This window comes from Nerophis ophidion, linkage group LG20 (assembly GCF_033978795.1).
Source record: "Nerophis ophidion isolate RoL-2023_Sa linkage group LG20, RoL_Noph_v1.0, whole genome shotgun sequence".
Taxonomy (NCBI): domain Eukaryota; kingdom Metazoa; phylum Chordata; class Actinopteri; order Syngnathiformes; family Syngnathidae; genus Nerophis; species Nerophis ophidion.
In genome coordinates this window covers 15,320,779-15,343,141 of record NC_084630.1, presented here as the reverse complement: position 1 = coordinate 15,343,141, position 22,363 = coordinate 15,320,779, and the positions used below count along the sequence as shown (strand labels likewise).

Below are 22,363 nucleotides of genomic sequence, written 5' to 3'. Positions count from 1 at the left end.
CAGTAAAAATGGTTTTTGTGTGTTTGTATATGTATAATAGATATGGTGATGACATGTGTATGTATATGTATATATTTGGAATATTTGTAGAATTGTTCAACTCCAGACATTGTAGACCGTAGAATAAGTCTGTCAGTACGTGATATGAAAAAAACAGATGCATCAAGCTCCGGTTGTAACGCTGTGTTAATTGTTTTGCAGTTTCATCCTGAAAAAAATAAATGTGTCGCACAAAGAAAGAGTTGGCCCATCTTTCCAGGCGTGTAACATTTGCAAATGTACCAAATCATTGAATATCATTTTCTTTTTAATTCTAAAATTAAACTGTATTCTTCAGAACCAATTTATAACAAAAAATATATACATCATAAGTTGTGCTGTGGAAACATTTACATTTTTTAATCAGGTTTCTGTGGATACATTTTTATCAATCACAATTAAATGTGTATTATTTATAATCAATAATGTGAGTGTGAGTGCAGCTGGGATAGACTGCAGCACCCCTATACATATATCAATCAATCAATCAATCAATGTTTATTTATATAGCCCCAAATCACAAATGTCTCAAAGGACTGCACAAATCATTGAGACTACAACATCCTCGGAAGAACCCACAAAAGGGCAAGGAAAACTCACACCCAGTGGGCAGGGAGAATTCACATCCAGTGGGAGGCCAGTGACAATGCTGACTATGAGAAACCTTGGAGAGGACCTCAGATGTGGGCAACCCCCGCCCTCTAGGGGACCGAAAGCAATGGATGTCGAGCGGGTCTAACATGATACTGTGAAAGTTCAATCCATAGTGGCTCCAACACAGCCGCGAGAGTTCAGTTCAAGCGGATCCAAGACAGCAGCGAGAGTCCCGTCCACAGGAGACCATCTCAAGCGGAGGCGGATCAGCAGCGTAGAGATGTCCCCAATCGATACAGGCGAGCGGTCCATCCTGGGTCCCGACGAGCGGTGCATCCTGGGTCTCGACTCTGGACAGCCAGTACTTCATCCATGGTCATCGGACCGGACCCCCTCCACAAGGGAGGGGGGGACATAGGAGAAAGAAAAAAAGCGGCAGATCAACTGGTCTAAAAAGGAGGTCTATTTAAAGGCTAGAGTATACAGATGAGTTTTAAGGTGAGACTTAAATGCTTCTACTGTATATATATCTGCGATGAGTTGGCGACTTGTCCAGGGTGTACACCGCCTTCCGCCCGATTGTAGCTGAGATAGGCACCCACGACCCCAAAGGGAATAAGCGGTAGAAAAATGGATGGATGGATGGATGGATATATATATATCCATCCATTTCTACCGCTTTTTCCCTTTATTTATATATATATATATATATATATATATATATATATATATATATATATATATATATATATATATGTATGTATGTATGTATGTATGTATATGTAAGATACACAGACACATACTCACGGAAAACAACACTTAATATAGCTAAACATATATCACGTATAAATAAGGCAAGAACTTTCCTCTAGAAAGTCTTATCTTTGTCCATTTGATGTCAGAAGAAACAAAAATTGAGCTGTTTGGCCACAGTACTCTGCTATATGTTTGGAAGAGAAAAGGTGAGGCCTTTAATCCCAGGAACACCATTACTACCACCAAGCATGGTGGTGGTAGTATTATGTTCTGGGCCTGTTTTGCTGTCCATTGGAACTGGCGCTTTACAGAGAGTAAATGAGACAATGAAAAAGGAGGATTACCTCCAAATCCTTCAGGATGAACTGAACTCATCAGACCGGAGGTTGGGTCTTGGGCGCAGTTGGGTGTTCCAACAGGACAATGACCCTAACCACACATCAAAATTGGTAAAGGAATGGCTAAATCAGGCTAGAATTAAGGTTTTAGAATGGCCTTCCCGAAGTCCTGACTTAAACGTGTGGACAATGCTGAAGAAACAAGTCTGTGTCAGAAAACCAACACATTTAGCTGAACTGTACAAATTTTGTCAAGACGCAAATTCAACCAGAAGCTTGTGCATGGCTACCAAAAGCGCCTTATTGCAGTGAAACTAGCCAATGGACATGTAAGCAAATATTAACATTGCTGTATGTATACTGTTGACCCAGCAGATTTAGTTACATTTTCAGTAAACCCATAATAAATTCATAAAAGAACCAAACTTCATGAATGTTTTTTGTGACCAACACGTATGTGCTCCAATCACGCTATCACAAAAAAATAAGAGTTGTAGAAATTATTGGAAATGCAAGACAACCATGACATTATGTTCTTTACAAGTGTATGTAAACTTTTGACCACGACCGCAGCTCGCAGCCTGTCAGAAAATGTCCATGTTTCTGGAACTCCAAATAATGTTTGTCAAAGATTACACAACTTTTTAACCTTGTGTGCTTGCTGTCCAAAATAACGAATGAGTCAGCAGGCTCAGAATTAGCGTAGATTAAAGTAAAGTAAAACAACATGATTCATGCATTATCTATAAAAGAGATAATTTTGGTTAATCTAAGATGTAATGCCTGTACTTATTTGTGTGTGTTGTATTCCATTCAAGTGAAATGTGTCACAAAATCACATTTAAACTATTTTGGATTGGTTATGTAATTGTGGTCAAATATATTTCTACAAGAGAAAGTCAAACACAAATCCAAATAGACGGAGTAAATATTGAAAGGGTAGAAGTAAACACATTTTGGGGTGTAATAATAGATGATACTAATTAATTGGAAATCTCATGTAAAAAATATACAACATAAAGTAGCAAGAAACACGTCAATAATGAATAAAGCAAAACGTGTTCTAGACCAAAAATCACTTCATATTCTTTACTGCTCAATAGTGTTACCATATTTGAGTTATTGTGTAGAAATATGGGGAAATAACTACAAAAATACACTTCATTCACTAACGGTGTTACAAAAAAATCAGTTAGAATAATTCAGAGAATATAGAAACCCTTTATTTATTTAAGGCCTACTGAAATGAGATTTTCTTATTTAAACGGGGATAGCAGGTCCATTCTATGTGTCATACTCGATCATTTTGCGATATTGCCATATTTTTGCTGAAAGGATTTAGTAGAGAACATCCACGATAAAGTTCGCAACTTTTGGTGCTGATAAAAAAGTCTCGCCTTTACCGGAAGTCGCAGACGATGACGTCACAAGGGTGATGGCTCCTCACATCCTCCCGTTGTTTGTAATGGAAGCCTCCAGCAGCAAGAGCTATTTGGACCGAGAAAACGACAATTTCCCCATTAATTTGAGCGAGGATGAAAGATTTGTGGATGAGGATATTGATAGCGAAGGACTAGAAAAAAATAATAATAAAAGAAAATTAAAAGCGACAGCTCCGGGCGGCGGCAGTGTGAGCGTTTCAGATGTAATTAGACACATTTACTAAGATCATTCTGGAAGATCTCTTATCTGCTTATTGTTTTAGTAGTGTTTTAGTGAGATTGTAAAGACATACCTCGAGGTCGGATGGCTGCGGTGAACACGCAGTGTCTCAGAGAGAAGCCGAGGAGCCAAGCTTACAGCTGCCTTTTAAACATCTACTGCAGAAGGACGAAAAATCCAAGGATGTCTCCGGTAAGATATATATCACAATTTTCCCATCCAAAAACATGCTGGTTGACGTAGAGAAAACCTGTTCGCTTGACCGCTCTGTGTCAAAAACAAAGAAACACCGGCTGTGTCTCGGTGCTAAAGACAACTGCAATACACCGCTTTCCACCAAAACCATTGTTCTTTATAGTCTCCATTATTAATTGAACAAATTGCAAAATATTCAGCAACACAGATGTCCAAATTACTGTGTAATTATGCGATGAAAAGAGACGACTTTTAGCCGTAACTGGTGCTGAGCTAATATTTCCTGACAGTCCGTGACGTCACGCGCACGCATCATTCCGCGTCGTTTTCAACAAGAAACTCCGCGGGAAATTTAAAATTGCAATTTAGTAAACTAAACCGGCCGTATTGGCATGTGTTGCAATGTTAATATTTCATCATTGATGTATCAACTATTAGACTGCGTGGTCGGTAGTAGTGGGTTTCTGTAGGCCTTTAAATCACAAATATTGAAATTTAACGATTTGGCGCATTTGCAAACAACTAAAATGATGTACAAAGCAAACTAGAGGAAAAATCTAATTTAAAACAATTGTATGCTCATACAACACTTAAAACCTTTAGCACATACGTATGTGGAATTAAATTATGGAATGGATTAACCAGAGAAATCAAACAAAGCACCAATATGATTCACTTTAAGAGACTGTTCAATCTATTGTGAACACAGAACAAGAATTATGATGAATATCTTGAACCCTTTTTTTTTCATTGAGACAAATATTTTTTATGTATTTAATATTTGTTTGCTTACTATGGTATATTATTTATTTATTATTCGTTTGTTCACTGTTTTGTTCCAGAAAACAAGGAAATGGGGATATAATTGCAATGGTATGAAAAGGGGTAGGATTAAATATGCTCTGCTTCTTTCTATTCCTTTTCGGACGTGTTGTAATGAAACAACTGCAATTGTGTGACGCATTATATTGTATCGTACGCATGTTTCAAATAAACTGAAACTGAACTGAGCTGAACTAATGTTCACTTGGTCAAAAAACCCCAAAAACAACAAATGTAATTTAAGTTGATCCAGTGATTGATTTTTTACTGTTTATCTTTGTGTTGACCTTTGTCGAAATTCTGCAGTTTCTCAACTGTTGTCGGGAAATGATGTCGGGGAAACCCATGTGGGCGCTCTGGGAGGAGATTGGACAAGAGGAGCGTGCAAAGGAGCATAAAAGTGGACGACTGCCGTGCTGGACTCTTACTGACAGCAGTTCAGGATAAGGGAGACCATGACCCCTCTGTGGCTGCTGGCCTCTTTGGCCTTTACCTTCTTGTCTTCTGTGGCTGATGGAGTTCCATTGTAAGTACATTTAAGGCTCATTTTTTTAACATTTTCACCTGAAAGTGAATGCATTATCTACCGATCTATTGACAGCAGACATGGGCAAGTGGAACGTTGGGTTCTGTGCTGTGCAGTTAAATCTGTGGTAGTTCAGTTCAGTTTATTTGAAACATGCATACGATACAATGTATTACATCACATATTTCCAGTTGTTTCAATACAGCACGTCCGAAAAGGAGTAGGAAGAAGCTGACCTTATTTAATCCTACCCCTTTTCATACCATTGCAATTTTATCCAATTCCCTTGTTCTCTGTTACAGACCAGCGAATAAATAAATAATTGACCATAGTAAGTAAACAAATATTAAATACATGAATATTATCTGTCTCAATAAAAAAAAAAAATGTTCAAGATGTTCATCATAATTGTTGTTTTGTGTACTTTGTGAACACTTGTAGTCTGAACAGTCTCTTAAAGTGAATCGTATTGGTGCTTTGTTTGATTTCTTTGGTTAATCCGTTCTATAATTTAATTCCACATACTGATATGCTTAAAGTTTTAAGTGTTGTATGAGCAGACAAATGTTTTAAATTCTTGGGTAACAGGTTAATGTTTGCTTTGTACATTTGTACATCATTTTAGCTTGTTTTCAAATGCACCAAATCGTTGAATTTCAATAATTGTGATTTATAAAATAAAGGGTTTGTATGTTCTCTATATCCAACATTATGTGTTATTCTAATTGATCTTTTTTGTAACACAGTTAGTGAATGAAGTGCACATTTATAATTTGTAGGTGTTTCCCCATATTTCTACACAATAATTCAGATATGGTAACACTCACGAGCAGTAGAGAATATGAAGTGATTTTTGGTCCAGAACATGTTTTGCTTTATTCAATATTGACATGTTTCTTGCTACTTTATGTTGTATATTTTTACATGAGGTTTACAGTTCATTTTATCATCTTTTATTACACCCAAAAATGTGTTTTATTTTACCCTTTTCAATGTATACTCCATCTTTTTGTATTTGTGTTTGACTTTCTCTTCTACAATTACCAAATAGCATTATTTTACTTTTATTGAGATTTAAAGACAGTCTGTTTTTGTCAAACCATGTTTTTAATTTGTTCATTTCTTCTGTTATTGTTTGTATTGGCTTCTGTGTGTTCTCTCCTGAACAAAACACAGTTGTGTCACCTGCAAATAATATTAACTTTAAGTCCCTTGTAGCTTTACAAACATAATTTACAGTGGGGCAAAAAAGTATTTAGTCAGCCACTGATTGTGCAAGTTCTCCCACTTAAAATGATGACAGAGGTGTGTAATTTTCATCATAGGTACACTTCAACTGTGAGAGACAGAATGTGAAAAAAATCCAGGAATTCACATTGTGGGAATCTTTCGGCAATCTTCACATAAAACAAAGAACAACAACAAAAAAAGAAAGAAAAAAAAAACACTCATTTGAGCAATGATTGAGCCGAAAGGGTGTAGGTTGAAGCAACGCTTATATAAACCTACCCCATCACAACAAGAACAAGGTTCAAAATATATAAAATCTAAAACATGCTTCACTTATATTACTTTTTTTTTTTTTTTTTTTTTTTAACAATATATAAGCAAGCACACGTCTCATATACACAGTTTAACATTTAAATCAAACATATACATTTGTACACTTATATATATATATGTATATATATATATATATATATATATACACAATTTATTCAAATTCCATATAAAGTGGTAATATATACATTTTAATATAACCTATATGTATAATTATGAAATCATAAATTGTATTTATATACATGTTATATATTATTGTCTTTCTAAAACAATGTTTGCTCTTCTTTCTTATATTTACTAATGATAAATGATTTAAAAAGCTTTTTAAACTGGTTTATGTCGGTGCTGTGTTTTATTTCATCCTTTAAACAGTTCCATATTTTAACCCCTGCTATTGTTATACTCATTCGTTTCTGCGTTGTTCTACAATATTGGATTTTAAAAAGTAGTTCTCCTCTTAAATTATAATTCCCTTCTCTCTGTAAAAATCTTCTCTGTAACCCTGTTGGAAGTGAATCTTTACTTGCTTTATAAATCATTTGGGCAGTCTTGAGTTGGATGAGATCTGGTAGTTTTAAATCAAATGTTTTTATAAATAATCCATTAGTGTGTTCTCGGGGTCCTGTGTTATGTATCAGTCTGATGGCCCTTTTTTGCATTATAAATAGTGGTTGGATGTTCGTCCTATATGTATTTCCCCAAACTTCTATACAGTAGCTCAAATATGGTAAAACAAGTGTACAATAAAGAGTGTGTAATGTTTTTTGATTAAGAATGTGCCTTGTTTTACCCAGGACAGCAATACTTCTCGCCAACTTCCCTTTGATGTATGTAATGTGTGACTTCCAGCAGATCCTGTGGTCCAAGATCACACCCAAAAATTTGATTCTGTTTACTCTTTCTATACTAACATTGTCTATATATAATTTTACATCTATATCATTTCTCTTATTTCCAAATAACATAAAGTTAGTTTTATTTAGGTTTAATGATAATTTATTAGCATCAAACCATTTTTTTAGTTTACACATCTTAAAGAATTTATTTGGAAATTATGGTGGAAAATAAGTATTTGGTCAACCATTCAAAGCTCTCACTGATGGAAGGGGGGTTTTGGCTCAAAATCTCACGATACATGGCCCCATTCATTCTTTCCTTAACACGGATCAATCGTCCTGTCCCCTTAGCAGCAAAACAGCCCCAAAGCATGATGTTTCCACCCCCATGCTTCACAGTAGTTACGGTATTCTTCTTCCTCCAAACACGCAAGTTGAGTTTATACCAAAATGGATACATGGATGATACATCAGAGGATTGAGAGAATGTCATGTGGTCAGATGAAACCAAAATAGAACATTTTGGTATAAACTCAACTCGTCGTGTTTGGAGGAAAAAGAATACTGAGTTGCATCCCAAGAACGAATGAATGGGCCCATGTATCGTGAGATTTTGAGCCAAGACCTCCTTCCATCAGTGAGAGCGTTGAATGGTTGACTAAATACTTATTTTCCACCATAATTTAAAAATAAATTCTTTAAAATTCCTACAATTTGAATTCCTGGATTTTTTTTTTCACATTCTGTCTCTCACAGTTGAAGTGTACCCATGATGAAATTTACAGACCTCTGTCATCATTTTAAGTGAGAGAACTTGCACAATCGGTGGCTGACTAAATACTTTTTTGCCCCACTGTATATAGAGATTGAACACTTTTGGTCCAAGTATTGAACCCTGAGGTACACCACAAAAGATGTTCATCTCTTTAGCAGTGTGTTTGCCTATCTTCACGACTGTTTCCTGTTGGTTAAGTAGCTTCTAATCCAGTTCAATACCAACCCTCTGATTCCATACCGTTCTAACTTTTTTATTAAGATGCTATGATTGATTGTGTCAAATGTTTTTGTTAAATCCATAAACACTGTAGCAGCACATTTTTTGCTGTCTATTGCAATGGTTATCTTTTCCTAGTATTTTTAATTTTTGTCAGGGAACTTTAATGCAAGGAAATGTTGTAATGACCAACAGTATCCATCTTCTCACTGCATATATTAATGTGTATAAAAATTCTGGGGCCCTGTTGCAAATCAATAAAGTGTACTACAAGTGCACTGGAGCCTATCCCATGCAGCTAATCTTGGTTAAGAGATGGGTTACACCATAGACCAGAAATATTCAGCTTAACAGTTTTAGGTGGCACATTTTCAGAAAGCTAAGGACCGGTAGACCGCACTTCTCCCGTTACTATTAGTCTTATTTTGTATAATCCTAATTAGAACCAGGGTCCTCTTCAGCAGACATTGGATTTTGGTTTATTTAATTTGTCAGAGTGGCTGGAGAGCTCTGCTGCTTTTAGGGGCCTTCCGCAAAAAAAGCTAGTCAAAGGTCATCTGGTACATAAATGTGAGTCCCTCACAAGTTTTTTTTTAACTAAACTCGTGGGCTACTAGTTGAAAAGCCCAAATGATGAAAAAGAGAGGACCTAAAATGTAACCTTGAGGTACACCACTACTATATCCAAAGTAGTTGAACAAATGAATACTGACTGGATCTGAAGCTACAGCAACACCTCAGTTCCATAAATCACATAACGGAAAAAAATGGTACTGCCATAAAAAGATGCCCTAAGGAACGCCTCAGTTATGTCAATCACAAGTTCGGACCCCAGTGGTTTGTGTTTAGGTAAGTTTAAAATGATAATGCAAGTATCTGCCATTATGTTTACATTAGTCCAAGCACTGCAGTGTCTTTAAACTTGCTGCAAGAAATGTTCGTCTTCCAAATTTTGAACTGAGTTGAATAGCCCTGATCTAGGACAGGGGGGTCAAACATTTGGCCCGTAGGAACAGGTTTTATCCGACCCGCGAGTTGTGTCTGCTCAGTGTAAAAATGAGCTGAAATTTTGGAATGAAGGAAACTGCAGTTCTGAATGTGTCCACTGGATGTCACAATAGCAATTCTTTGAATGCTACATACTTATGCTGCTGAGTAGTGATAGTATACAAATTGTGGATTGTTATGTTTATGGCTTAATTGTTAAATATGTTGTTGGTAATGTAACATGTAACATTTATACCTAGATTCATGCTTTTGATAATCTGTACATTTTGTGTTGTACTTATAACTGCATGGAGACTTTTTCTGGGTGCACTAAAATATTCAGAAATAATATGTATCCCCTTGACTAGTTATCCATCCATCCATCCATCCATTTTCTACCGCGTATTCCCTTTTTGGGGTTGCGGGGGGCGCTGGTGCCTATCTCAGCTACAATCGGGCGGAGGGCGGCGTACACCCTGGACAAGTCGCCACCTCATCGCAGGGCCTAAGTTACATTTAAACCAGTGTGGGTGGCACTGGTAGCAGGTGGGTAAAGTGTCTTGCCCAAGGACACAACGGCAGTGACTAGATTGGCAGAAGCGAGGATCGAACCTGGAACCCTCAAGTTGCTGGCACGGCCACTCTACCAACCGAGCTATACCGCCCCCTTGACTAATTAAATGAGTTAAAATTTTGTTGACTGGACTCTCACACTATTAACTAGATCCACTCGATATCCATTGCACCGGTCTCCCGGGGGGAGGGGGGGTCCCTATATCTGCAGTCCCCTCCAAGGTTTCTCATTGTAGCCCATTGCGTTGAGTTTTTCCTTGCCCTGATGTGGGATCTGAGCTGAGGATGTCGTCGTGGCTTGTGCAGCCCTTTGAGACACTCCTGATTTAGGGCTATATAAATAAGCTTTGATTGATTGATTGATTGATTGATGTTGTGGATGATGGTACATTTGTCCGTACATCATTTGAGAGAAATAAGTAAAATACATTTTAATAACATCCTGTAATTTGAAACTGATACTATTATTCACTTCGTTTTCCGAAAATGTTCACCCATGAGAGCATTTAAAAACTCTGCCTGATTCAATTAACCTATTATTATAATGAAGATTATTACAGAAAGTATAAATAACGACAAATGAAGATATAATGCTATTAACTGAAACGTGTACTGTAAGTGTAAAAAAAAACTAAACATTATGATTTGTACATTTTCAGAAATTGCTTCCTCTATTTTAAACAAAAAAAAACAAACAAAAAAAACAATCTGAAGTTCTCATGCTATGATTTTACCAGTCCGGCCCATTTGGGAATAGAATTTTCTGCGCGTGGCCCTTGAGCTAAAATGAGTTTGACACCCCTGCTCCAGGACATCAATACTTGACATCGATCATAACATTTTATTAGAATGTATCAAAACACGAATTGGTATGTCAGACTTAGCCCTGTCTTGGTTTAACTCTTATCTTACTGACAGGATGCAGTGCGTCTCCCATAACAATGTGACCTCGGACTACGTTAAGGTAACGTGTGGAGTTACCCAGGGTTCGGTCCTTGGCTCTGCACTCTTCAGCATCTACATGCTGCCGCTAGGTGACATCATACGCAAATACGGTGTTAGCTTTCACTGTTATGCTGATGACACCCAACTCTACATGCCCCTAAAGCTGACCATAACGCCGGAGTGTAGTCAGCAGGAGGCGTGTCTTAATGAAATTAAACAATGGATGTCCGCTAACTTTTTGCAACTCAACGCCAAAAAAACGGAAATGCTGATTATCGGTCCTGCTAGACACCGACCTCTATTTAATAATACAACTTTAACATTTGACAACCAAACAATTAAACAAAGCGACACGGTAAAGAATCTGGGTATTATCTTCGACCCAACTCTCTCCTTTGAGTCACACATTAAAAGCGTTACTAAAACGGCCTTCTTTCATCTCCGTAATATCGCTAAAATTCGCTCCATTTTGTCCACTAAAGACGCTGAGATCATTATCCATGCGTTTGTTACGTCTCGCCTCGATTACTGTAACGTTTTATTTTCGGGTCTCCCCATGTCTAGCATTAAAAGATTACAGTTGGTACAAAATACGGCTGCTAGACTTTTGACAAGAACAAAAAAGTTTGATCATATTACGCCTGTACTGGCTCACCTGCACTGGCTTCCTGTGCACTTAAGATGTGACTTTAAGGTTTTACTACTTACGTATAAAATACTACACGGTCTAGCTCCATCCTATCTTGCCAATTGTATTGTACCAGAAATCTGCGTTCAAAGGACTCCGGCTTATTAGTGATTCCCAAAGCCCAAAAAAAGTCTGCGGGCTATAGAGCGTTTTCATTTCGGGCTCCAGTACTCTGGAATGCCCTCCCGGTAAAAGTTCGAGATGCCACCTCAGTAGAAGCATTTAAGTCTCACCTTAAAACTCATTTTTATACTCTAGCCTTTAAATAGACTCCCTTTTTATACCAGTTGATCTGCCGTTTCTTTACTTTTTCTCCTATGTCCCACTCTCCCTTGTGGAGGGGGTCCGGTCCGATCCGGTGGCCATGTACTGCTTGCCTGTGTATCGGCTGGGGACATCTCTGCGCTGTTGATCCGCCTCCGCTTGGGATGTTTTCCTGCTGGCTCCGCTGTGAACGGGACTCTCGCTGCTGTGTTGGATCCGCTTTGGACTGGACTCTCGCGACTGTGTTCGATCCATTATGGATTGAACTTTCACAGTATCGTGTTAGACCCGCTCGACATCCATTGCTTTCGTCCTCTCCAAGGTTCTTAGTCGTCATTGTCACCGGCATCCCACTGGGTGTGAGTTTTCCTTGCCCTTGTGGTTCTACCGAGGATGTGGTAGTGGTTTGTGTTGTGGTTTGTGCAGCCCTTTGAGACACTAGTGATTTAGGGCTATATAAGTAAACATTGATTGATTGATTGATTGACATGTGCATGCATGTTCTTGCCTTTTTTGCATCAATGACGATAAAATTTTGCATGTACATCCGTCCTGAAAGCACCAGTTCTTAATCATCATTGCATCCATTTCACTTGTGTGGCTGTTTGAGGAACATAGATGTTTGTAATGACAGCACCTGAACTCTGGCACTGATTGGCTTACTATAACATTTTCCCCTACTTTTTAGCCAACAGAAAAAGAAAAAAAACCTCTTATTTGCAGCTTTTGTCCTGTGCCAGGTCGGATAAAAGCTGCTAAATTCAGGGCATAGTTTACTGTCGTTGTAACGTTTGAAAAATAAATTAAATAGATGTATCCTTTTAATGCCATCTCCCCCAATATTGGTCAGGACTATTATGTACCGTATTTGTAACTGATTAATTGGGAATAATAAACTTTAACTTATCTCACTTACATAAGGATCAGCAGACCTTCAGTTTGCCCTTTAATGGGGTCTTTTAAATCATGCCAGATATCGGGTGCGTATCTGATCCGTGTTTGCACAGTGGAGCATGACACCAGGCACAGCAAACAGTGCTGTGATGACATTTACCCAAGGCTGGATTTTAGTCCCTAAAATCAATAGCTGACTCATCGTTTGAGTCCATGTAAGAGCAGGCTTGGCGGAGGTTTGAGACCCCGAACCTAACACGATGAGGTATTTTCAAAAGGAAGGTTGTAACATGATCAGCATGTTGAGAATAAGGTGAAGGTGGCGTGTAAGGCCATGTCCACACGAACACAGACAGCTTCAATAACACATATTCGGGGTTAAAACGATCTCCATCCAAACAAGTGTCAAAACTGTCTATGTCGACAAACAAACGCATACACCTGGTGTCATGCACATTTGGTCCAATCAGAAGCCTGATAAAACCAGCCATAGCTGACTTGGTGGAATTACACCTCATATTATGTTTATTTTGATATACTAGACCAGGGGTGTCAAACGTTCAGGTTTTATCCTGCCTGCGGGATGAGTTTGCTAAGTATAAAAATGAGCTGAAATGTTTGAATGAAAGAAACCGCTGTTCTAAATTTGTCCACTAGATGTCACAATAGCAATTCTTTGTATCTTTGTAGATGATGCTACATATGTACAAAAAATAAATAAATAAACCACATGATGTTAGTGCACCAGTCGAGTAAAATCAATCAATCAATCAATTTTTACCTATTTAGCCCTAAATCACGAGTGTCTCAAAGGGCTGCACAAGCCACAACGACATCCTCGACTCAGATCCCACAACAAAACAAACAAAAAAAAACTCAACTCAATGTGATGACAATGAGAAACCTTGGAGGGAACCGCAAATGTCCATCAACATATCCTGAATGGAAACCCGACACTCCAGTGGGAAAACGGCATTCATTTACTACACAGCAAAAAAAAAAAATAGATTCCACTGTAAAAAATACCTGGCAATCCCGTCTCCATATTTTTACTGTAAAATGTACAGGCGACCGGTGCAATAGACGACGAGTAGATCTAGCATAATAGTGTGAGAGTCCGGTCCATAGTGGATCTAACATAATAGTGTGAGAGTCCAGTCCATAGTGGATCTAACATAATAGTGTGAGAGTCCAGTCCATAGTGGATCTAACATAATAGTGTGAGAGTCCAGTCCATAGTGGATCTAACATAATAGTGTGAAAGTCCAGTCCATAGTGAATATAACATAATAGTGTGAGAGTCGAGTCCATCGTGGATCTAACATAATAGTGTGAGTCCAGTCCATAGTGGATCCAACATAATAGTGTGAGAGTCCAGTCCATAGTGTATCTAACATAATAGTGTGAGAGTCCAGTCCATAGTGGATCTAACATAATAGTGAGAGAGTCCAGTCTATAGTGGATCAAATATAATAGTATGAAAGTTCAGTCCAAAGTCGATCTAACATAATAGTGTGAGAGATCAGTCCATAGCGGATCAAATATAATAGTATGAAAGTCCAGTCCATAGTGAATCTAACATAATAGTGTGAGACTCTAGTGTATAGTGAATCTAACATAATAGTGTGAGAGTCTAGTGTATAGTGGATCTAACATAATAGTGTGAGTGTAGTCTGTAGTGTAGGGGTCACCAACCTTTTTGAAACCAAGAGCTACTTCTTGGGTACCGATTAATGCGAAGGGCTACCAGTTTGATACACACTTAAATAAACTGCCAGAAATAGCCAATTTGCTCAATTTACTTTTAATATATAGATCTATATATATAAAAATATGGGTAGTTATGTCTGTCATTCCGCCGTACATTTTTTTTTCCTTTTACAGAATGTTTTTTGTAGAGAATAAATTATAAAAAAAAAACACTTAATTGAACGGTTTAAAACAGGAGAAAACAGGAAAAAAATTAAGAAAATTTAATTTTTAAACATAGTTTATCTTTAATTTCGACTCTTTAAAACTCAAAATTCAACTGAGAAAAAGAAGAGAAAAACAAGCTTAAAAAAAGAATTTATGGAACATCACTTGTAATTTTTCCTGATTAAGATTAATTTTACAATTTTGATGACATGTTAAAACCCAATCTGCACTTTGTTAGAATATAGAACAAATTGGACCGAGCTATATTTCTAACAAAGACAAATCATTATTTCTTCTACATTTTCCGAAACAAAAATTTTAAAAGAAATTCAAAAGACTTTGAAATAAGAATTAAATTTGATTCTACAGATTTTCTAGATTTGCCAGAATAATTTTTATGAATTTTAATCATAATAAGTTTGAAGAAATATTTCACAAATATTCTTCGTCGAAAAAACAGAAGCTAAAATGTAGAATTAAATGGAAATTGATTTATTATTCTTTACAATAAAAATTAAAAAAAATACTTGAACATTGATTTAAATTGTCAGGAAAGAAGAGGATGGAATTTAAAAGGTAAAAAGGAATATGTCTTTAAAAATCCTAAAATAATTTTTAAGGTTGTATTTTTCCTCTAAAATTGTCTTTCTGGAAGTTATAAGAAGCAAAGTAAAAAAATTAATGAATTTATTTAAACAAGTGAAGACCATGTCTTTAAAATATTTTCTTGGATTTTCAAATTCTATTTGAGTTTTGCGGGTGCTTGGTGTCTTGAAACCAGGCTCAGTCTGTGGATATGTGCAGTGCTTCTGAGGTTCGGGAAGATGATTATTGGGCATAGTTATCTCAGGTGGCGGCTGGAGATGATTCACATCCTCCAAAGAGAAGGAGAACAATGAGCAAACACCTTGCTCAAAGTGTTGTGCTCTCAACTGTGGGCCATACAGGTGATGATGACCTTACCCTTAGTCCCCATCAGTCTCTGAAAAGATCTCTGCTCAACATCCTTGGCAGAGCCATTTCAGAAATGGAAACTAGATTTTCATAGAGAAATCTTGATCTGATTAAACCCATATCTAGTCTTGCACCCAAATCTGGTGCATTTCTAGATTCAACCCAGTTGTACCCTCTGGCTGTGCTGGCTGGCACAGTGGCAGACAATGCAAGTCTGAAAAATGAAATCCTTGTATCAAAACAGATGTTGCTCAAGAAATGTCCAAATGAAACAGACCTGTCCACTGATGTGAAAACACCTGCAGGAATACAGGGATGCTTTTCCTGTGTTGCATAAATTGTACGTAACAGCTCTGGTAATTGGTGTGTCTTCAGCAGCATGTGAGAGTTCCTTCTCCACATTGTCACGGGTTCTAACCCCCTATCGTCGCACCATGTTACACAAGAGAAAGAGGAATCTGGTGATCTTGGCTCATGAGAAGTCCATAACAAATTACTTGGACATGGATGAATTTGTGAGAGTTTTTGCAAAGGGAAACCAGAAACTGCTGTTGTAGAGTGGAGTGGAGAGAAAAAAGAAGAGTTGAGAGGAGTGAGAGAACTGAGAGAGGAGTGGAGAGAAAGGAGTTTTTGAGCTGTTAAGTTGCCAACCCAAAAAAAAAAAAAAAAAAAAAAATACAAAAGAAAAAAATGTTCTACTGTAAATCTGTTCTGTTTTATAAATTAGTTTGAGATTCTTTTTTATCATTATTCATCAGACTAACTTTCAGTTTTGTAAATATTGACTGTAGTGTGTGAAGTCCTACTTTGGGTCAAAATTTATTTGAGAGTTAGGCCATCCAGTTAGGATAAATGTTATGTTGTTGGTTGATAAAATCTGGATGAAGGATGTTTTATTTTATTTTATTCATTTATTTTTATTTTTCAGTTTCCCCCCCCCCTTGAGGGATTGCCACCTTATTGTGGTCAAGGGGTTTGCGTGCCTCAGTGACCGTAAGAGCTATACCAGCAAGAGTTTAGTCTTCAGGTGGGACACCCAAGTTGGACAGGTCTGAAGGTAGAGGCCTGACAAAGTGATAAATAAATAAATGGGTTGTACTTGTATAGCGCTTTTCTACCTTCAAGGTATTCAAAGCGCTTTGACACTACTTCCACATTTACCCATTCACACACACATTCACACACTGATGGAGGGAGCTGCCATGCAAGGCGCCAACCAGCACCCATCAGGAGCAAGGGTGAAGTGTCTTGCTCAGGACACAACGGACGTGACGAGGTTGGTACTAGGTGGGATTTGAACCAAGGCCTCTCGGGTTGCGCACGGCCACTCTCCCACTGCGCCACGCCGTCCCAATGCAATCCACTACTCCGCCCCAGTGCAATCCACTACTCCAGGTTCGGGTTTGACACATAGCTAAAGACCCATTTCAATAAAGAAAGCATCATTACTATAAGCACAGAAGAAAAGGTGCTGGAGCATGAAGTGTACACATGATGCCCCCTTCACATTTCTGACTTCCCCCTCATATAAGCATGCCTAGAACCGCCCCTGCTTAGTATGGTAATTGATTGCTACTGTATTCACTCCACTAACAATGAGCACATGGCTAATTAATATGGTGATTTATTCACGTGTGGGTCGAGACTTCAGTAGAGAGAGAGAGAGAGGGAGGGGGGGGGGGGGGGGGGATGAGAATCACTGCGTGAGGTAGGTAACGTTAGCCAACAAAAATTTGTTGATTATATTATTTTGATTTTGATTTGACTCAAACTGTAACGCCTAGATGGATTTAAGAAAGTTATTCGCCCGCAGCAGAGAAGAAGCAGCGGAATGAGAGATGTAAGTGAAGTCCTAGCAAGCTAGGCAACATCATTGTTTTAAGTTGATGCTAAGTTAGCTAATGTTATTCCTTGTATCAGACAAACATATTCATTTGCTGTACGAGCTGTCGGGGGAATTTCCAATGAACATGAAACATAATGTTGGTTATTGTCTGCTGGTTCTGCATCAATGATGATTTGGAGTAAGCATGTGTGAGTTGAGTGCTTCTCAAATGGTTTATCTTCAGGAAGAAAAACATTTTTCCATATCATCAAGTCGTGAGCCAATTTTTAAATCATTCAAGTTTATTTCACAGAAAAATAGCGCAGTAGACTTGTCTTGTTAATCGGTGTGACTAATCTAGATTATCTAGTTTCACATATTTGGGTTACAAATAGGGGTTGAAAAACACTGGTATCCATCCATCCATCCATTTTCTACCGCTTATTCCCTTTCGGGGTCGCGGGGGGGTGCTGGCGCCTATCTCAGCTACAATCGGGCGGAAGGCGGGGTACACCCTGGACAAGTCGCCACCTCATCCCAGAAACACTGGTATATACATTGAATTATTTACATTATTTACAATCGTGACGTCATCGCAAGTCTCCGTTTGTGCGGTCTACTCTCATACGCAAAGCAAAGAGATTTGGATCTCTACACTTTGGCCAGAGTTTGTAAACGTATGCGTTTTTAAAGACAAAAGAATGTGTCTGCGTGTGGACAAGAGGCCTGAACGCAGAGATAGGTATGTGTTTATTAAGTATCTGTGTTCGTGTGGACATGGCCTGAATCTGAATATTCTAAAGTTTTCTCCCCATCTAATGTGTTACAGGAAGTTGATGTCTTCCCCGAACTTGTTGCGGGTAGCTACGCCAGAAAACATATTTGTGGAGTGTCAAGACTGCACTGGGGGGGACATGAAGGTGGACATTAAGGTGATGAATCATCCAACCAAAACCAAACTGCTGGGACAAACATCGGTGACCCTTAATAGTGGGAACAACTTCCAAAGCTTTGGGCAAATTACGGTACCAGAAAAGTTACACACTTGTTTTGGTGGTGTCTCCAAGGTCCTCAAAACAACTTGTGTCTTTCCTATACTAGATACCACCAGCAGACTTCAGAAATGATCCTGACATAAAGCAGTATGTATACTTGCAAGCTCAGTTTCCTGACCGACTGCTGGAAAAAGTTGTGTTGGTATCCTTCAAGTCCGGCTATATCTTCATCCAGACCGACAAGAACCTCTACACTCCGGACACCACAGGTGGATAAAGCCCTGGCAGTTGTTGCAATATTCTTTTTTTTTTTAATGACAAACTTATCACGCTGTCTTTCAGTGAACTACAGAATGTTTGCCGTCACGCCCAGAATGGAACCTGTCGAGAGAGATCAACAAAGCAACGCGGAGGCTGCTATAACTATTGAGATGGTGGTTCGTATTTTATTCCACTTGTTGGGACGAGCGGTAGGAAATGGATGGATGGATGGATGGATTGTTCCCAGCTCAATTTTTCAGTCTTCCTCCACAAATGTAATGTATCAGAGAAATATAGATAGATAGATAGATAGATAGATAGATAGATAGATAGATAGATAGATAGATAGATAGATAGATAGATAGATAGATAGATAGATAGATAGATAGATAGATAGATAGATAGATAGATAGATGGGTGGGTGGGTGGTATTGGGTGGATGGATAGATAGATAGACAGATAGGTAGATAGATAGGTAGGTGGGTGGGTGGTATTGGGTGGATGGATGGATAGATGGATAGGTAGGTAGGTAGATGGATGGATGGATGGATAGATAGGTAGGTAGATGGATGGATGGATGGATGGATGAATAGGTAGGTAGGTAGGTAGATGGATGGATAGATAGATAGATAGATAGATAGATAGATAGATAGATAGATAGATAGATAGATAGATAGATAGGTGGGTGGTATTGGGTGGATGGATAGGTAGGTAGGTAGATGGATGGATGGATGGATGGATGGGTGGGTGGGTAGATAGATAGATAGATGGATAGATAGATAGGTAGATAGTACTTTATTGGTTCCTTCAGGAGAGTTCCCTCAAGAAAAATAAAATTCCAGCAGCAGTGTACAGAATTGAGATCAAATTAAAAAAGTAAATAATAAATAATGGGGGTCATTCTAGTACCCTCCATTCCCCCCCAGAGAGGAGTTGTACAGTCTGATGGCGTGTGGGACAAAATAGTTTTTGAGTCTATTAGTCCTGCACTTGGATGAAGCAGTCTAGCACTGAACAGGCTCCTCTGGCTACTGATAACGGTATGCAGAGGGTGACTGGCATCATCCATGATGCTCACTAGTTTTTCCACAGTCCTCTTCTCTGCCACCACCACGAGTGAGTCTAGTTTTATTCTGATTGTAGAGCCAGCCCGTTTGATCAGTTTCTCCAGCCTGGAGTTGTCCTTAATAGATGTACAGCCCCCCCAGCACACTACCATGTAGAACAGAACACTGGCAACCACGGACTGGTAGAACATCCACAAGAGTTTTTTTTGCAAATGTTGAAGGAGCTCATGCAGCCTCCTCAGGAAGTACAGCCTGTTTTGTCCTTTCCTGTACAAGTGGTCCGTGTTAACAGTCAATTCCAGCTTGTTGTCCACGCACACCCAGAGGTACTTGAATGAGTCCACGGTCTGTACCTCGACTCCCTCGATCACAATAGGTTGTGACCTTTGACTGGACCTCCCAAAGTCAATAATCAGCTCCTTGGTCTGGTAATGGGATGTTTAGAATCGCCAATAGTAAAATGGTGCCAATGGTAATGTATCTCAGGGGTTCTTAACCTTTATGACCATAGGGCCCAACTTTTCTACTACAGAGAGGCTCAGGGCCCACTCAAATATTAACACTACATTACTAATCTTATTTTTGATTTTGTTTATATGCAATAATTATATCTAACCTACTTACACTTTAACACAGGGGTTGGCAATCCAAAATGTTAAAAAAGCCATATTGGACCAAAAATACAAAAAACAAATCTGTCTGGAGCCGCAAATAATGAAAAGTCTTATATAAATGTTATAACGATGGCAACACATGATTGAAGTGTCTATATTAGTTAGAAAATGACTATGTGTCGCAGACCGAAGCAAATCTTCGTTGACAGAAATGTTGAAATGTAATGTTTATTCTACACATTTTTACATTAGCAACTATTAGTAAATCAGAGGCTACTCAGAAGATGACTGTTTTTAATGGCCAAAGGTATAGATGTTGTCTTGAACAACATGTCACACAAACAACTATCAGAAAGGCAGCCAACATTACATACATATAATGTGTCATGAGACATGCAAAACTAAATTATATACATAGGGGATAAAAGTAAAGGATTTTAAATTAGCTCAAATATACCTACAAACAAGGCATAATATTGCAATATGTACATGCAGCTAGACTAAATAGTATATTAGCATCAATTAGCTTGGGCGGCATGGCGTAGTGGGTAGAGCGGCCGTGCCAGAAACCTGAGGGTTGCAGGTTCGCTTCCCACCTATTGACATTCAAATTGCTGCCGTTGTGTCCTTGGACAGGACACTTCACCCTTTGCCCCCGGTGCCGCTCACACTGGTGAATGAATGATTGGTGGTGGTCGGAGGGGCCGTAGGCGCAAACTGGCAGCCACGCTTCCGTCAGTCTACCCCAGGGCAGCTGTGGCTACAAATGTAGCTTACCACCACCAGGTGTGAATGAATGATGGGTTCCCACTTCTCTGTGACCGCATTGAGTATCTAACAATAGAAAAGCGCGATATAAATCTAATCCATTATTATTATTATTATTGCAGTCATGCAGAGACCAAATATGCCTGATTAGCACTCCAACAAGTCAATAACATCAACAAAGCGCACCGTTGTGCATTCAGGCACAGCAGAAAACTTTTGGTGGACAAAATGAGACAAAGAAGGAGTTGAATAGTTTACATTAAAAAATTAGTTTCAACCAAATTAATTCAAAAATTATTTTTTTAGTGCACGTACCCATACTGAGTGTGTGTTCACTATGAGGGGTGGTGACATCATGTTTAGGGTGGGGTAGGGACCTTTCAGGAGTCTAATAATACTACCAATAATAAGTCATATTAAAGACAAACAGATTCTTGTTTAGTGTCACACAAAGCCTAGGGCCATCCCTGGTTTCAGGGTCCATAGAAAGTTGCAATCTGTCCCACCTGACTGTGTGCAAAAAGTAGACTACATCGTACTGATCACCAGTCACTAAGTGGGAATTGATCTTCCCCTGGTTGCATTTAAGTCACCCATAGCCACTACTAATGACCTAAAATGTATTCATTTTTTAAATAGATAATACATTACTGGTAGTAAACTTGTGACATTGATGATCAAGACTGCCCCATGTTCTTTATTCTCAGACCCCCGAAGGCGTCATTTTATCTCTTGAAGCTGCAGTCTTTCTGAAATCAGGGATGCACACTGGAAGTTTTCAACTCCCTGATATTGTCAGGTGAGATATTTTGTTGTGCTGTTTTACACTTACTGAATCTTAGTTATGAATGTTTAGTTGTATTCAACAACTCTGCATTTAGACCATTGAGTCAAGCAAGTATTGGCATTTTCAAATTGTAAATGTAAATATGAATATAACCCGTGTGACAGACATAGATCACATTAATGGATCCAACTGCCTCTGAAAAGTTTTACCTTTCAAAATATTTTGTGTAGCACCGGATTGTGGAAAGTGGTGGCAAAGTTCCAAAGTCACCCACAACAAAGTTTCTCTGCGCAGTTTGAGGTCAAAGAGTACGGTAAGGACCTCCTACATCATAAACTGCCTCACAGAAAATTGTACCGTGTCATTTTTATGCATTTAACATTTTTTGCAGTGCTTCCCAATTTTGAAGTCAAGTTGACACCCGTGGTTCCCTTCTTCTATCAGGACAACGAAGAGTTCACTGTCAACATCAGAGCCACGTATGTGAATGTTCTCTTTTAAG

The 22,363-nt window shown here is 38.5% G+C and overlaps 1 protein-coding gene across 1 annotated transcript in view; it reads left to right on the top strand.

The window, feature by feature from the left end:
• The first annotated feature begins 4,770 nt into the window (after nucleotides 1-4,770).
• LOC133538784 (complement C3-like) overlaps nucleotides 4,771-22,363 on the top strand; it is a 76,933-nt gene continuing 59,340 nt past the window's right edge. The window contains exons 1-7 of the mRNA XM_061880569.1: nucleotides 4,771-4,932; nucleotides 18,199-18,394; nucleotides 18,471-18,633; nucleotides 18,707-18,801; nucleotides 21,782-21,873; nucleotides 22,092-22,174; nucleotides 22,253-22,340. Coding sequence (XP_061736553.1) covers nucleotides 4,862-4,932; nucleotides 18,199-18,394; nucleotides 18,471-18,633; nucleotides 18,707-18,801; nucleotides 21,782-21,873; nucleotides 22,092-22,174; nucleotides 22,253-22,340 — 788 coding nt within the window. The 5' untranslated portion in view covers nucleotides 4,771-4,861. The remainder of the gene's footprint in view (nucleotides 4,933-18,198; nucleotides 18,395-18,470; nucleotides 18,634-18,706; nucleotides 18,802-21,781; nucleotides 21,874-22,091; nucleotides 22,175-22,252; nucleotides 22,341-22,363) is intronic.